We start from the raw sequence: 17,598 nt of genomic DNA on the forward strand, positions 1-17,598 counted from the left end.
ACAATGCCTAACATGTAGTTGATTCCTCAGTGAGTGGTAAATTCAGTTATGACATTGCAAGTTTAATTGCAAAAAAAAAAAAAAAACATAGAAGATAGGCTGGTAAATGAAAAGAGCACGACCCTTCATTTCAGGTTAGAATGACAGGTAAAAGAAAGTAATATCTAAGAACATGTGATCAGAGCTAGACTGCTGGACTGGCAGCTCAGAGCTGTGCAGTCTTAGGAAAGGTAAGTGTAATAGGGATGAGAGCATTGGCTAAGGAGGGATTAACTGAAATGGTCTGTGAAAACATCTGACACTGACACAGCACATAACATGCACTTAGGAAACCTTCTTTCTTGGATAAAGACCGAGTGCTACATGGAGGCTGACTGACCTTAAAACAAGTTTCTCTTCAGTAATGCAAGCTACGGATACTGCACAAATATTCTCTCTCCTTTAGTCAAGAATGAGTGAAATGGAAATTATCAGAGATATTCAAGACATCTGATGACCTTTTGCTCCCTTGCATTTCAATGTAAAAACTCCAAGATTTAAATTGAATGAAGGTTAACATTTTACAAACACTCTGCCCATCCTCTGTTACCTTGCTAGTCACCACCTTCTCTTCTGCCAGAAAACAGCCTCCCATCCTTAATGCATCTGATAGACGCAGAGGGTTTAGAGCTTTGACACCCAGTTTCCCTTAAGTTATTAAGTCCTGGTGCAGATTTTCTAGCTTTCCGAGGTGTGAGTTGGTGCATGACAGAGCTTTTCAGCATCAGATCACCCTTGCATTTCATCCTGATTTATCGTCTTGTTTCAAAACCTATCCCCCATCCACTCATTCTTGTCCGTCTTCTCTAAGTCTATCTTCTGAGCCTTTGTGAGTGATGACACGTTGCCTCCTTCACAGAGTTAAAGGATGGCTCTTTTCTGGCTAATAACCATATAGGGAGACACTCAAACTCTTTGTAAATCAGGGCATGAAAAGAACAAGATGACACTCTTTTCCTCAGGAGATGGGAAAACGTTAGACAAATGGTCATTTCAAGTGTAGGGTGGATATGAAAAAGCAGATAATCAGTGGATGAGAAAATAGATTGGCACAGCCTTTCTAGAAGACAATTTTGCAATGGCTATACAATTTAAAAGGGCACATTTCTTTCAGGCTTGGGTTTCTTCTTGGTCCCCACCCTAAGTAATGAAACACTGGCATAAGTGCTTGAGGAGGCATGCATGTGCCAAAATGTCTACTACAGCACAATTTATAATAAGGAGGAACTGGAAGAACCAGAATGCCCCTCAATGGGCAATAGAGACTAAGAATCAACAGAGCAGGGAAGATTGCACAGCAATTTAACATAATCATGCAGATCTCCCTGGACTAAAAGAGAAAATGGTCTAGCAGATAATGTTAAATGAATAAAGCCAAACATAGAAGAATGCATATAATTTAATAGCATTTTTAAATGCGCAGAACTATGTATTTCTGCATCTGTATGCACACGTAAGGGGATGACACAAAGATCTGGAATGACCATCTTCAATTCATAATAGTGATTATCTCAGGAGAAGTGGTCAAAATAAAGGAGAGGCACCAAAGAAGATTTTCTTCCTGTCTGTTTCTATCTGAATATATGTCTATCTGTGCCCTAAAAAATGCTTTAGTATAATGCTTACATAATTTTAAATAAGTAAATAATAGCCTGAAAAATGAACAGGTAATTTCCCTACCACCATTCCTGGCTTTAAGCCAGAAGTTGCTGAGGAAGAAGAGAGACCTAAGCAGAAGGTTCCAGGAAAGAGCTGAAAAGTGAAGAAGAGAAGCCAGCAGCAATGCTTGAGTATTTTTCACTTTTACCCCAGTTCAAAGAAGGATGTGCAACACGACCAGAGTGGAACAAAAATAGCTGAATCCCTAGACATGCAGGTGGGCAACAGATTGCTCCCACAGCCAAAGACAAATCATTCATGAAACACAGGTTCCTTACCTCCAGTCACAGGGAAAATCACTGAATCGTTCACTTTCCTTGTCGATGCCTGGGACGTTGATGGGAGAACCCGAGATTCAGACTCTTTGAAAAAGCAAAAAATAGAAGGAAAAAAAAAAACTGTTAAATTTCAACTTTGAGTTTCAACAAAAAAGATTCCCATGCTTAGAACTGGAATGAGATGGCTAAATGCTATCTAGTCCAGTATGTAAAGGCAAACATGCTTGAGATATACACACATATTGTCAGAGAACCGCACATGTCAAGGTCTCTCAGAGCAAACGTTGTGGCTCACTGGTTAAGATATCACTTGGGATGCATACATCCTATATCAGAGTACCTGGGTTCCAGTCTTTGCTCTGCTTTCAATCCAGCTCATGTGCACCTGGGATGGTTTAAGTACTTGGGCCCATGCCACCCATGTGGGAGAACTTATAGAGTTCCAGGCTCCTGGCTTTGGCTTGGGTGAGCGTTACAAGCATTAAGGGAGTGAACTAGTATATGAAAGATCTCAAAATCTCTCTTCTCTCTCTTTCCTTCCCCCTCTGTTTCTATATATCTTTCACTCTGTTGCTCCGTTTTTCAAAAAAATATAAATAAATAAATAAATAAACAAACAAACAGAACTTTAAAGAAGCCACACACACACACACACACACACACCAAACACACCCCTTTCTATTTCTTTCTCTTCTCTCTTCTCTCTCCCTCGCTTTAAGCCACAGGAATGAACAAGCCACAAACACTGCCCTGATACCACTTTACTCCAGGGAGTCTTCATGGTGCAAAGGATCAAGGTCATGTCTCCTCATTTGGTTCAACTACGTGTCCATTCAGTGTGTTTCCCCACCCTCAGTCCAAGGGAGAGGGAGCGCGTATCCACATACCTTCTGAAGTGAGTAAGTCAGTGTCTGCAGAGGTTGCCTCAGTGCCTTGCCAAGACTCACTGGAGACAAGAAAAGTTTCAGATTCTGAAGGAAAAAAATGTTTGACAAAAGGAAGCTGAAAAATAATAGTACTAACAGTGTTGCTGGTGGATGGGGGGATTAGGCGGTACTTTAGGTCATCTTTGTGCTTCTCAGTGGGTTTTAGGTTTTCCTCAAGGATTGTGGGAAATTTTAGAATGAAAGAAAAAAATAAAAATGTTATTTTTTAAGATGATCATTTTAAAGCACAAAGGAACAAAAGATACACTCAGAAATGGTTTGGTTCTGGGTTCATGGATTTGGGGTGACTACTCAGAGTGTGAGAGAATTGGCCAAATTATAAAGCTGTTAGAAAGATCCAGACCTTATTGAGACAGGTAAAACCTCTGTGAAAGCCTTTGAGCCACCTTATGACTGCTTTCCAGGGTTCTTACCTCAGAACCAGAGGTTGGAATATGGTGGGAGCTTTGACAAGTCCACCAACCAATGGAGCTAATCATTCCATGACATGTACAAAGTGCACAGTCAAGAAATGAAGAAAGAAACAAGGACAGAACCAATGCAAAATGTCGAGGAATATGATAAGGAATTGGGAGGCCCCTCCTCAATGTTAAATCTCTAATGCCTAGGCAGAGACTTAACCCTAAAGGTTAGAGTCTGACCCAGAATGACCTTTCCCAGTTTTTCAAGAAGCAACTCCTGCAAGAATACTGGGAGGTCAACTGGAAACCCCAAAATGCTGATTATTGAAAAACAAATACAAAAAAGAGGAAGAAAACCATAAAGCAAAGAAAAGGAACAATTTAGTGAAACCACATCCACACCCATCCACACACACACACACACACACACTATTATGCACTGAATGGTGTCCCCTTGAAATTCATGTTGTAATGGTAACACTCAGATTATGACCGGATTTTGAGAGATGGCCTTCAAATAGGTAATAAGACAAAAGGTGGTGATTTGGATACAGTCTAGTCTGAGTGGTATCCTTGTAGGAGTTCAGGACAAGGAAAGACAGAGAAAGGCCATATAAAGACAAAAGGAGGGGACTGCCATCCACAAGCTGAGAAAGAATAAAAAGAAACCAATCCTGGGACTGGCACTGTGGCATAATGGATTAGGCCACCGCCTGCTGTACTGGCATCCCCCAGCTCCCTGTTAATATGCTTCTGAAAGCAGCAGATGATGGCCCAAGTATTCGGTCCCCTGTCACCCATGACAGAGACCCAGATGAAGCTCCTGGCTCCGAGCTTCGGTCTGGTCTAGCCCTGGCCATTGCAGCCAGGTGGGGAGTGAACCAATGTATGGAAGATGTCTCTCTCTCTCTCTCTCTCTCTCTCTGCATCTTTTCTTCTCTCTCTGTCACTCTTTCAAATAAATAAATAAATCCTTTTTAAAAATCACAAAACTTAAAAAAAAAAAAAGAAACAAATACGATTGACATATTGACCTTGGACTTCTAGTGCCCAGAAATGTGAGATAATAGATTTATGTTTTTTAAGTCATTCAGTCTGTGGTGTTTGTTACAATGGGCCTAGCAAACCAAAACACACACACAAACACACACACGCAGGAGAACAACTCACTAGGCTGATTGCTTCAAGGAGAGAACCTTGCTCTGAGGAAACCAAGACACATTTGACCAGCAGGATTCTCCATATACCTGCCGTGAGGATGAGCTCTTCCGTAGAAGGTTCAGTGATGAGAAATTCTGTGTATTCTTCTGGAAAGGAGCTCAGTGCTGTAGGAGGGGGCGTGGTTGCTGTTGCTGGAAGGACAGAGGTGGTTGTTGTCTGCAGCATTGTCTCAGTTGCGAAGTCAGGTATACTCATGGCTGTTGTTGGAAGTACAGTGGTGGTTGTTGTCATACGAGGGGTGGTAGTTGGATGAGTGGTTGTTGTTTGGCAAGTGGTTGTTGTTTGGTGAGTGGTGGTTGTTTGGCGAGTGGTGGTTGTTTGGCGAGTGGTTGTTGTTCGGCGAGTGGTTGTAGGGGCTGTAGCAACAGAAGGTAAGAAGATAAGCGTGACATCAAGAACAAAGCAAGGAGAAGGAAAACAACACAAATACCAGGGTACCTCAAAAACCTTGTGGAAAAAATGGAGTTAAAAGATACACTTATTTTGATGTCAAAATAGTTTGATAACATATAGCTTTTTCATAATATGCAATTTCCATGAATATGGAAATATGCATTTTCATTATTAGGTTAATGAATTTCAAAAATTTGTGCACCAAAAAAAGCCCATTTTTACTATCATTTTTTACAAATTTTGATCTGCAATCTGACCATTTCTCTGCATTTCTGTTGCTCTCACTTAGTCCATAGGCCTGGACCATTGTAATGCCCACTGAAATTGGGTTCTTTGGCATGGGCATCGTGGCACAGTGAGTTAAGCTGCCACTTAGGATACCCATATCCCCTATCAGAATGTGGGTTCAAGTCTAAGCTCCTCAGTTTCTGATCCAGCTTCATGCTAACACATACCCTAGGAGGCAGCAGACGATGGGTCAAGTGCTTGGGCTCTGCCACCCACATGCGAGACCCAGCTGGAGTTCTGGGCTTCTGGTTTCAGCCTGGCCCAGGCCTAGCTGTTGCAATAGATGAAGATTTCTCTCTCTTTCTTTCTTTCTCTCTCTCTCTCCCTCCCTCCCTCCTTCCCTCCCTTTCAAGTAAATGAAAATCAGTAACCATTTAAAATTAAAATATAATAAAATTTGGTTTCTATCTTCCATTCCTGTTCCTTCCAATCCATACTTCACACTTGGACTAAAATAATCATTTAAAATGAAAAATTGATTTATTTCTACTTCCTGCTTAAAACTTGCACAGGGTCCTCCTTGCCATTGAGATAAAGAACCCAGTCCTGTACTTGGTCTGTGAGACTCTATCTGTGTTGGCATTGCCTTTCTTTCCAATCTCCTGTATCCACTTCCCTCTTTTCACATTGTTCCAATCAACCAGCCTTCCTTCGGTTCTTTGAACACATCATGGATCTTCCAGTCACAGAAACTTGTACTTGCTCTCTCCTACTCACTCATCCCAAGGCTGACTGACTCCTCATTAACCATCAGGTCTCAACCAAAAGGTCATTTGTTCAAGGAGGCACCCAGATTCTGCAATAACTGCAAAGCTTCTCTGTTATGTGCTATCCTACTTTACATTCTCAGCATTTATGCACTGCCTAACTGCACATGTGATTATTATTGTTCAGTGGCTGCTTCTCCCATTAGAATGTAAGCACCATAAGGGAAAATCTGGTAGTTATTCTGTTCTCTACTACAAATTCAATCCCTATCACAGTGTCTGGAACATAGTAAGTGCTCCCCAAACATGGCACTGATATACAATGAATGAGTAAATGAATGAATTCATCAAAAGTGGGCTCAGAGGATGCATTGTGGGGTGAGAATATAGATTCTTTCAGGTATTAAACATTGGTTCATGACCTCATCTCTCACTTCTAAGCTCCTGAATTTGGGCTCATTAACCACAGTTTATTCTACAGATCTTACCCTCTCTGTAAAATGCCAAATTTCCTGAACTCTAATGGACTGGAAGATACCATTCATTCCATTGGAAATGACCTCATAGACTACTTTATGTCAACAAGTGTTTTATAAAATAATTCATGGATATACCAGGCTTGAAAAGGGGAGACTTCAGTTGGAGTAATTTAGCCCCAAAAAACTTTACGCTCCTCCTCTGAAAAACTGGAATAATACTCTCTCAGAAAGTTGCTTCAAGAGAAAAATATACTAGTGTATGAAAATCCTCTAATTGGTAGTACCCATAAAAATACTCATATTTTAGAGTACAGAGTGTCCTGAGACACTCAAGGAAAGATATATTCATACCCTGCCTTCAAAGGTGCTGATCCAGTTAGGAATAGAGTTAGGGATCCAGTTAGGAACAGAGCCCCCAGGTGAGGCTGAATGCAGGTGTGATACAGACCTCACCTACAGAAGCTCCATTGCAGACAAGCAGTAAAGGTGTATTGTCAATACAACTCTTCCTAGACTTATTGCCATTCACTCCATGCAGCTCAAATCTTCAGAAGTCCCACCACACTCTAAATATTGTCAAAATAAACTGACAGTAACAGAAGCAAAGAACACCTGAAAACTACCGTGTCTGTCTCCAAATCCTTTGCCCTTTCCCTTGGTGACAAGTAGCAAACTATTGGCTTACAAACTAAAGCTGACCCGGGGACATATTTTATTTTCTTTACATGTTATTTTGAAAGTGTTTCAACATGAAAGACGCCAGATAGTTCAAATAAAAATTGGGAGATATGAAAATATTGTGCTCAAATCTGCCAGGTGACCTCCCCTAGATAAGTATGAGATGCTCTACTCAAACTGAACCTGCCTTGGCTTCAGCAGTACTGGAGATTAGCTGTCAGCCCTGTATTGTAGCTCCTCACTTCAAATGGAATCTTCCAGTCACTGCTTACATACGTACAAACTCATCCCCACCACCCACCAAATCCTTCACTTGTTAACATCTGCATTTCTCCTCCAGCACACAAAGCCCTTCATATGCTCACCTCTCCTCAGCTCCAGGCGAATGTTCTTCTTCACGTCATTGAACCAGCCGGGCACCTCTATGCGGCAGCAGTACACACCACTGTCACCTTCATGGGTATTGAAGATGGTCAAGGAGACGTCGCCTCTCTGGATATTCCCCTGAAGCCTGTATTTGGCTGATTTACCTGAGATGACCTTTGTTCCATCGGTATGGAGAATCTCCTGGTTGCATTTGGAATTAGGGCATGGGCCTCTGCCCCAGCACATGCTATTCCTGCTCTGAGACCAAGACAAGTGTAGACAGGGCAGAGTCACCGACCTACCCAAAACTGCTGTCCAGACCATCTCTGAGGCAGCTGATGCTGTGAAGGACAAGGAGAAAAGCAGTTCACACGGTCCTAAAATCTCTCAGACATGATGTGCAGTTGGTGTGCAATCAGATACTTCCAGGAAGAGGCAGAGGGTAGAGTCTATACTACTCTTGAGCTTATATCTGGGTGTGTCCTTTGGCTCTGCCAAGCTCCTAACTCCTCTAAGGTCTGTCCTGAGTGGAGACAGTTGGCCACTTGAGTGTCTAAATTCAACTCCACAGCAATGTCTTTTTGCTGATATAAATACTCTCATTTGTGCTGTACATTGAGATTTAATGCTATAACGAGTACTCAAACAATATATTTCACTTTGTGTTTCTATGGGGGTGCAAACTATTGAAATCCTTACTTAATGCATACTAAACTGATCCTCTGTAAAAAAAAAAAAAAAAGAAAAGAAAAAGAAAAAGAAATTATCAATTCCCAACTTGACTCTCACTGGGATTAAACATGACAATAGGTCTGCTCTGATTTCATCATCATTTAAAAAAAATCATCTATTATTTTTCACTTTATGTTTCTGTGTGGGAGCAAACTGTTGAAATCCATACTTGATGTATACTAAGCTGATCTTCTGTATATTAAGATAATCGAAAATGAATCTTGATGTGAATGGAAGGGGAGAGGGAGTGGGAAAGGGGAGGGTTGTGGGTGGGAGGGACGGTATGGGGGGGAAGCCATTGTAATCCATAAGTCGTACTTTGGAAATTTATATGCATTAAATAAAAGTTTAAAAAAATAAATAAATAAATACTCTCATTTTGAGGACCATTCAAGAAACTCTCAAATGAAAAAATCCTGACCCTAAAACCCAATTCTACTGAATCGTATAACCAGGTCCAAAAATAGCATTCTACCCATTGTATATCAATAAGCAGGGATCACGTGCTCCTGACTTAAATGCTTCAAACAAGATGCTCTGGACCATCGGTTTGCTGTTAGATAACATGAATTTAGGTGGAGTTAATGAATTATTTATCTATTTATTTTACACTGAGAAAATAGTAACTACATAATTTATAGAATACAATGTAATTTTTAAAATATTTACTTACTTATTTGAAAGACAGAGTTATAGAGGGAGAGAGAGAGACAGAAAGATTTTCCATCTACTGGTTCACTCCACAAATGACCATAACAGCCAGGGCTGGGCAAGGCACAAGCCAGGAGCCAGGAGTGTCTTCCAGTTCTGCCATGTGAGCACAGGGGCCCAAGCACTTGAGCCATATTACACTGCTTTCCCAGGCATATTAGCAGGGAGCTGGATCTGAAGTGGAGCATCCAGGTCACGAACCAGCACCATATAGGATGTCGCAGGTGGTGGCTTTACCTACCATGCAACAAATCTGGCCAGACAATGTGATGTTATGATCTATATATATATTATAGAAAGATTCAATCAAGTTAATTAACATATCCATAACCTTACCAACTTGATTTTTTCATTTATGGAGAGAACATTAAAAACCTGATCTTTTAGCAGTATTTTTAAAAAGACATTTTATTTGAAAGGCAGACTGACTGACAGAAAGAAATTTCTCATCTGCTGATTTACTCTCCAAATGCAACAGCCAAGGAGGGGCCAGGCTGAAGCCAGGTGCCCGGCACTCCATCCAGGTCTTCTAAGAGGCTGGCAGGGGCCTGAGTACGTGGACCAACATTTAGTCCTTTCCCAGGCTCATTAGCAGGGAACTGGATCAGAAGCAGAGTAGCCAGTAGAACCGGTGCTGTGATTTGGGAAGCTGTTGTCACAGGTGAAGGTTTAACTTACTGCAGCACAATACTTGCTCCTATTTGGCAAGTTTAAGACTATATAAAACATTACTAACTTTGGTCACCATTCGAAGAAATAGATCCCTAGAAGTTATTCTTGCCCGACAGTGCATGCCCTCTGATCAACATTCCTCCCTTTCCCATCACCCTCCTCCTGCAAACCTCGGCTAATCACATTTCTACTTTCTGCTTCTCTAAGATTGGCTTGCCTAGATTCTGCACATAAGTGACAGTATTTAGCTTTCTATTCCTGGCTTATTTCACTTATTGTAATGTATGTTTGGAACTGTCAGAGCTATAGGGGTCATGGGAATTACCTAGAATGGCATCTGTAAACATAAAAAATGCTAGAGGCTTAGGTTTACCATGCTAGCTGTATGAGCTGGAACGCGTAAGCACTTAGATGAGGCAGCAGTGTTTCCCACCTTGACCACTCATCAGCATGGCCTGGGGAGCTTATGAATAACCTATGTTCTTGTCCAATCCTAAGTCACAATCTCTGATGGCCAGACCCATGGATATGCACGTTAATCACGTTCCTGCTTATTCTACTACAGCTGAACACTCACCCAGCACGTGAAAACCATTAGACAAGCTCTTCTAAGTGTACTTCCACTTCTGAAAATCTGTGAAACATATTTGTTATTGCAATCTCAAGCCCATTTGTTCAACTGTGCATCATTAAATGCTCTAATCCCTACTCCATATGCCATGGAAGGGAGATCCAGGCAAGTTGTAGTTCTCAGAGGGTGAGGGCCACATCGAACTTCTGCCTGGGTACTTGGGTTCCTGCTCATTGTTTTCAAGGTGCCTTCCCATGAGACTCTCCATTCCCTAACATGCGTGACCCACTTGGCTGAGTTGTAGGACATGACCAGCTGGCCCATGCTCCTCCTTAACTCTGCTGTCAGAAACATGCAACCTTTCCTCCCTGGCAGAAGACAGGCATGAGGCCTAAAAGTCAGCTAGATGCCAAGCAAAGCCACGCTTCTTGGGCTTTACCCAGATGGCTTTTTTTTTTTAAAAAAAGATGCATCTGTTTATTTGAAAATCGGAGAGATCTGCTGGTTCATTCCCCAGCTGGACGCAACAGCCGGAGCTGAGCCAATCCAAACTCAGGAGCCAGGCGCTTCTTACAGGTCTCCCACGTGGGTGCAGGGGCCCAAGGACTTGGGCCATCATCTACTGCTTTCCCAGGCCATAGCAGAGAGCTGGATTGGAAGTGGAGCAGCCAGGACTTGAACCAGCACACAAATGGGATGCCGGCACTGCAGGCCGCGGCTTTATCCGCTACGCCACAGCACCAGCCCCCCAAGATGGTTCTTAAGGGCAAAAGTCATTGCACATTTGGCCCATCCTGCAGCCTTTCCCGAATTAAGTCTCTACTTTGTCCCAGTAGAAATGTCTCACTGATAACAAATGCTGTGAGAAGTCCATTTTGTCCCCACAGGAACCCCAGCAAGTTACCAGAAACGTGCTGCAATCACCCTGAGCTGTGTTGTTAACATAGCACATATGCATCTAAAACTAATAACTACTAAAGTATGAACCTGTTTCAATGAATATTGGGCAAATTTAAAAGATACACACAAGAATGATTTCTACTAAAGATTCAGCAGTTTGTTTTCCAGAGTATTTTAAAGGAGCCATCGTATTATTCAGCAAGATCCAATAGAAAAAGACCGGCAGAGGATATAATAGGCAACTCATAGATAATGAAAGCAGGTAATATATTCCCCCATTTGACTGACAAAAATATAGAACTCTGATACTACTAGTATTGGCCAGCTTGTGAGTAAACAAGGCTACCCGTCACTGCCAAAAAAAGACCTAGGAAAGAACTTTTAACTTCTGAAGTAAACTGGAGTGAAGTGGGGATATGACCTGGCCCAGCCATATTCTAGAGCAATTTGGCATTTTCTATTAATATTCAACATGCATGTGTCCTAGCAGTTTCATATCAGTTGTCTATCCTGGAAACACACACACACACACACACAAGGACACCTCTTGCAAATGTTTACTACAGCCTTTGCATGTGAGTGGAAAAGATAATACCACACACATGACTGAACTGTGATGTGTTTATTCCACAGCATTCTACACAGATAAGTAGTATCAGACCTATATGAATTGACTTGAAAACTACAAACCATACTAATGAATGAACAGGGAAAATTCTAGAACAACACATAAAATATAAACCCCCTTTTCCTAAGTAAATAAAAACATCTTGCATGTTTCCTTGGGGTTGGGTGTATGTGAGTAAATGCATAGAAAAGTGTCCTGCTGATAGACCGCACACTCACTGTCAGCTACCTCACCAACCAGAGGAAAGAAAATTCAGAGTCGGAGTAGTTAGCACCAAGCTCCAGAGATTTGCATTTTATAACTTGATTTTTTTTTTCACTGAGAGTGCTTCTGTATTACTCATCTGATTAAAAATTAATATTAGGAAAAGGAAGCAGGCATCTTTGTGAGGCAGAAAAACACCCATTAAGCTCACATTGTAAATCTCATTCTTCCAGTTACTGTTCTTTTGTTCTTGGAGGAAAGCCACAATTATCATTAGCATAAGACAAAGAGGATAGTACTCACCCCAGAAATGGCCCCAAGGTTCACATCAGATGAAGTATGGAAGCCACATGAAATTAGTAGTGTATTAGTAAGGGAAATCAAGCACATCAGAATTTAGAAATAGGATGAGAAGCCATTTCATTCAGCTGCAAAAGTATCCTGGAGATAGGGAATAATTGCGATCAGGTCAGTTTCCCTCCTCTGGAAGGACCCGGAGTCAGTATGACCTAGGTCTGGCACCAGCTCTGCTGCTCCTGTAGATGATGACCTTAAGCAAAAGCCTTCCCAAGGCAAGATCTCACTTGCACTCTCTGCAGGATGAGGTGTTTGACTAGGCATCTGTATGGAGCACATCCAGTTCTGAGCCTCAGTAATTCTAAGCAGTCACTCTCATCTAGTTTGGTCATTTTAGACAACAGTACATGAAAATAAAAGCACAAATCGGTTCACCAGGTGCTGCCCCCTTTCCAGCAGATTGGAGAAGTCCACTCAGTCAGTGTCCTGGCAAAGCAGGACAGGTGGGCAGACACCGGCAACTTCCACCACCACAAAACGCTCCAAAGCTCAAGGTCCTGGGACAAGACAAAGGCCAGTTACTAACGCGGAGGAAGATGGTGGTCTTCTTATATGCAACATATAATGCGCTCGTGCCAAACCCAAAGTGCAGATGACACAGAGAACACTCACCCCAGGATGACTATCTCCTGAGTTATTTATTACATACCCAGCATGGAACTGGGTGCTGGGAGACAGCAAGAAACAGTGTCTGCCCTCACGGGGCCATGCTGGGTGTCTGGGCAGAGAGGCAGCTATGTGAGAGTGACGGGGAGGTGATGAGTACTCTCATCTTGGTACATCAGGGAGGAGGAGAGCTCAGCAGAAACACCTAAAGCAGTCCAGAGGCTACAAGGAGCCAGGAGAGGCAGCATTTAGTGGAGACCTGAGAATGCACAGTTAGCTACAGAGGAAGGAAAGGCAGAAGGAACAGCCTGATACAGGCTTGCGAGGGGAAGGGAACCCATTTGTTTTCCTTAAAATGTAGATGTTTTCTCATGTAGGGTATTTGAAAGATTCATGAGACACTGACCATGAACTTTTAAAACTGCAAGGGTCATTAAATATTGTCTAATCCTCTAATCATAGAATGTTAAAACTGACCCCATGCAGGGCCCTCATGTCACGTTTGGAAGAGCCAGGGCCATTTAGACTCACTCTCAGTCAATAGTTACCGAGTAGGAGGTGGCCACACCCTGGGCCAGGGCACACTGCCCTAGAGCAGTGGGCTGCAAAGGTCCTCTCCTGTGAAACCCACTTGCATGGTCCAACCCTGGAACAACATGTAGAAAAAAAGCTCACCTCGCAGCCCTACCCTAGTAAAACAAACAACAAAAACTAAAAAATAGTCCTGTAAAGAAAGTGGAGAATGGGAATCCTAACAAGGACTTGTCCCAAAACAAATACCCCTGACTCTGACACCTGGGACCTCAGCAGAGGAAACATCTCTTCCCTATTGTCCTGACCACCCCTTTTGGTGTCTCATCTTAAATTGCCATTTCCATTTTAAGAACAAATTATTCCATACTAAAACCCCCAAATCAGGGAGGTTTAGACTGGAGATGAACCCCTGTTTAACAAGCACAGAGTAAAACTGGGGGCAGAGAGGGAGAGATGCCAGAACAGTATGGGCTTTTACTTTACCGAGGCCCAAAGCAGTGCAGAGAAACCTGTACAGGGCCGGCGCCGCGCTCAACAGGCTAATCCTCTACCTGCGGCGCCAGCACCCAGGGTTCTAGTCCCGATCGGGGCACCAGATTCTGTCCTGGTTGCCCCTCTTTCAGGCCAGCCAGTGGAGGATGGCCCAACTGCTTGGGCCCTGCACCCACATGGGAGACCAGGAGAAGCACCTGGCTCCTGGCTTCGGATCAGCGTGGTGCACCGGCCGCAGTGCGCCGGCCGTGGCGGCCATTGGAGGGTGAACCAACAGCAAAAGGAAGACCTTTCTTTCTGTCTCTCTCTCTCTGTCCACTCTGCCTGTCAAAAAATAAAAAATAAAAAAAAAAAGAAACCCATACGGCGTAATAGGCCTTCCAGGGACCCCTCTGTGAAAGGCTCCAGAACACTTACTCAGATAAAGCTGCTCAATCCCAATCAGCAACCAGAGAAGGAGAAGTCCTTTGGCCATCATTACCGTTGATGGACCCTCGGAATCCGTCTATTGGTCGAAAATCCATTTCTTATACTACAGTGACTGCTGACAACGCAGGATGTTACAGTTTCATTTCAGTTTTAACCTCGTAATCTTCCTGTTTTCCTGTCCTGAATGGTCACCACCAATGTGGGACACAGGATAAAATGTGCTGAACACTTTGCTCCTGGCGACTAGTGCGAGCAGAAAAACACGCAAAGTAACGGCGTGACCTGGCATGAGCCTGTGTCCATGCTTACCTGACCGTTTCCTGTACATGCATAAACATCTCACGCATGCTAACGCACATGTGTGTGTGCACAGTCTGTATATGGGCCACATTCCTCCTGAGTGCTGTGCAGATTGGGATAAAATGCAATTGACGTCTGCACTGGCAATCGTTTCTTTACACATGGATTTCTCACGTAGGTCGAAAACACTAGATGGAAACTTGACTGCACTCCTATTCTGGCTTGCCCTCTCCCTGATACCTGGCCCCCTTGTCCTCATGAAAGACAAAAAGAAAACAGAGCTGCAGTCAAGCATCCCCTAAGCCAACAACGACCATTAGTGTTAACTGGCAGAGCCCAGAGGACCGGCCACAGATAGATGATATTAAGGCCCTTGTAGGGCCGGCGTCATGGCTCACTTGGTTAACCCTCCGCCTGCAGTGCTGGCATCCCATATGGGCACCAGGTTCTAGTCCCAGTTGCTCTTCTTCCAGTCCAGCTCTAATGTGGCCCAGGAGGGCAGTGGAGTCTGGCCTAAGTGCTTGAGCCCGAGCCCCTGCACCTGCACGGGAGACCAGGAAGAAGCACCTGGCTCCTGGCTTTGGATCAGTGTAGCGCCAGCCGTGGCGGCCATTTGGGGAGTGAACCAATGGAAGGAAGACCTTTCTCTCTGTCTCTCTCACTGTCTGTAACTCTACCTGTCAAATAATAATAATAATAAAGGCCCCTGTGGGCCCCATCAATTCAGTGATACATCCAACTCAACAGAAATTAGAGGATGAGTCAACCACTGCTCACCAACAAGATGTTTTCAAAAACAGGATTGTATCATCATAAGTATTTACTGAATACTTGATTTCATGCCAGGCACTGTTAAGTGATAGAGTATTTAATTCTCACTACCCTAAGGCATAGATGTTGTTTTCTTATTTAACAAATAAGAAAACTGAGGCTTAAGGTGGATAAATAAACTATTCATTCATTCATTCATTCATTTATTCTAAAAAGTTGTAGAAATAAGACTCATGGGGCAGGTGTTGAGGTATAGCTGATAAAGCCACCACCTGTGACACTGGCATCCCATTAGGGGTGCTGGTTTGAGACCCCACTGCTCCACTTTCAATCCAGCTGCCCGCTAACAGCCTGGGAAAACAGCAGAAGATGGCTCAAGTACTTGGGCCCCTGCACCCAGGTGGGAAACATAGAAGAATTTACAGGCCCCTGGCTTCAGCCTGGCCCAGCCCTGGCCATTGTGGTCATTTAGGGAGTGAATCAGCAGGTAGAAGATCTCTATCTCTCTGTCTTTCTCTCCCTGTCTCTTTTGATCTCTCTCTCTCTCTCTCTCTCTCTCTCACTCTCTCTCTCTCTCTCTAACTCTGCATTTCAAATAAATAAGTAAATCTTTAAAAACATATTTATCAAAAACTAGGACTCGTGCCTAGAACTTCCTGATTCCAAACCCTATGCTCTTGCTTCTCTTATCCCAACACTTATTAGGATCTATTTCAATGGTATTTATACACCTATGAATAATTCTATGTTAACTAAAGAGTTTGACCAATGATATTAAGTAGAAAAAGAAAATAATAAAAAATAAAATAAGATAATAAACTGCTCCTCAGCAGTGAAGACAAAGGCTGTACAAAACATTGCTTCTCATGGTGTCAATTTCAGTTTTATAGGTTTCTTTTTAGGTGCTCTGTTAGTTGTCACAGATCAGAGAGAACATAGGGTATTTGTCCCTTTGGGACTGGCTTATTTCACTAAGTGTGGTGTTTTCCAGATTCATCCATTTTGTTGCAAATGACAAGATTTCATTTTTTGTATTTTACAGCTGTGTAGTATTCCCTAGAATACATAACCTGTAATTTCTGTATGCAGTCTTCCGTTGACAGGTATTTAGGTTGATACCATGGCTTAGAAATTGTGAATTGAACTGCAATAAACATGAAGGTGAAGAGGACTCTTTCATTTAATGATTTCATTTCCTTTGGGTAAATTCCCAGGAGTGAGATGGCTGGGTCATGTAGTAGGTCTATATTCAGATTTCTGAGATATCTCTATACTGGCTTTGATAGTGGTTTCACAAGTTTACATTCCCACCAAGAGTGGATTAGGATAAATTTTTACCCACACCATCGCCACCATTTGTTGTTTGTTGATTTCTGTATGAAAGCCAATCTAACCAGGGTGAGGTGAAGCTTCATTGTGCTTTTGATTTGCATTTCCCAAATGGGTCGTGATCCTGAACATTTTTTTTTTTCATGTATCTGTTGGCCATTTGGATTTCCTCTTTTGAAAAATGTCTGTTTAAGTCCATTTCCCATTTTGTAACTGGGTTATTTGTTTTGTTCTTGTGGATTTTCTTAATCTCTTTGTAAATTCTGATTATTAATCCTTTATCAGTTGCATAGTTTGCAAATCATTTCTCCCATTCTGTCAGTTGCTTCTTTGCTTTCCTGTTTCTATTGCCGTATGGAAGCTTCTCAGTTTGAAGTAATCCCATTTGTTAATTTTGGCTTTGACTGCCTGTATTTCCGGGGTCATTGTCAAGAACTCTTTCCTGTGCCAATGTCTTCCAGGGTTTTCCCAGTGTGCTCTAATAATTTGATGGGGTTGGGTCAAAGATTTAGATCTTTAATCCAAGCTGAGTGGATTTGTGTGTAAGGTCTAAATGGGGTCTTGCTTCATACTTCTGCATGAGGAAATCCAGTTCTCCCAGCACCATTTTTTGAAGAAACTGTCTTTGCTCCATGGATTGACTTTAGCTCCTTGGGCAAATATAAGTTGATTGTAGATGTTTGGATTGATTACTGGCATTTCTATTCTGTACCTTGGTCTATCCATCTGTTTTTGTACCAGTACCAGGCTGTTTTCATTTTAACTGCCTTGTAGTATGTCTTAAAATCTGGTATTGTGATACCTCTGGCTTTGTTTTTGTTGTACAAGATTGCTTTAGCTATTCAAGTTCTCATGTGCCTCCATATAAAGTTCAGCATCATTTTTTCAATTCTGAGAAGAATGTCT

At 42.5% G+C, this 17,598-nt stretch overlaps 1 protein-coding gene across 4 annotated transcripts in view; it reads right to left on the minus strand.

Moving 5' to 3' along the window:
* TIMD4 (T cell immunoglobulin and mucin domain containing 4) overlaps positions 1–14,400 on the minus strand; it is a 43,557-nt gene extending 29,157 nt beyond the window's left edge. For 2 of the 4 annotated variants that reach the window (XR_007918514.2, XM_017341216.3), the window contains exons 1-5: positions 14,281–14,400; positions 7,456–7,797; positions 4,572–4,901; positions 2,864–2,947; positions 1,977–2,060 (exon numbers count right to left, since the gene is read on the minus strand). Coding sequence is in view for 3 of the 4 variants with exons in the window: in XM_017341216.3 (XP_017196705.1) it covers positions 1,977–2,060; positions 2,864–2,947; positions 4,572–4,901; positions 7,456–7,797; positions 14,281–14,341 (901 nt within the window). In the remaining variant the exon portion in view is untranslated. The remainder of the gene's footprint in view (positions 1–1,976; positions 2,061–2,863; positions 2,948–4,571; positions 4,902–7,455; positions 7,798–14,280) is intronic. The other 2 variants (XM_008255313.4, XM_051843557.2) reach the window with 2 other exon arrangements.
* Positions 14,401–17,598: the final 3,198 nt, after the last annotated feature.

Source organism: Oryctolagus cuniculus, chromosome 6 (assembly GCF_964237555.1).
Source record: "Oryctolagus cuniculus chromosome 6, mOryCun1.1, whole genome shotgun sequence".
Lineage (NCBI taxonomy): Eukaryota > Metazoa > Chordata > Mammalia > Lagomorpha > Leporidae > Oryctolagus > Oryctolagus cuniculus.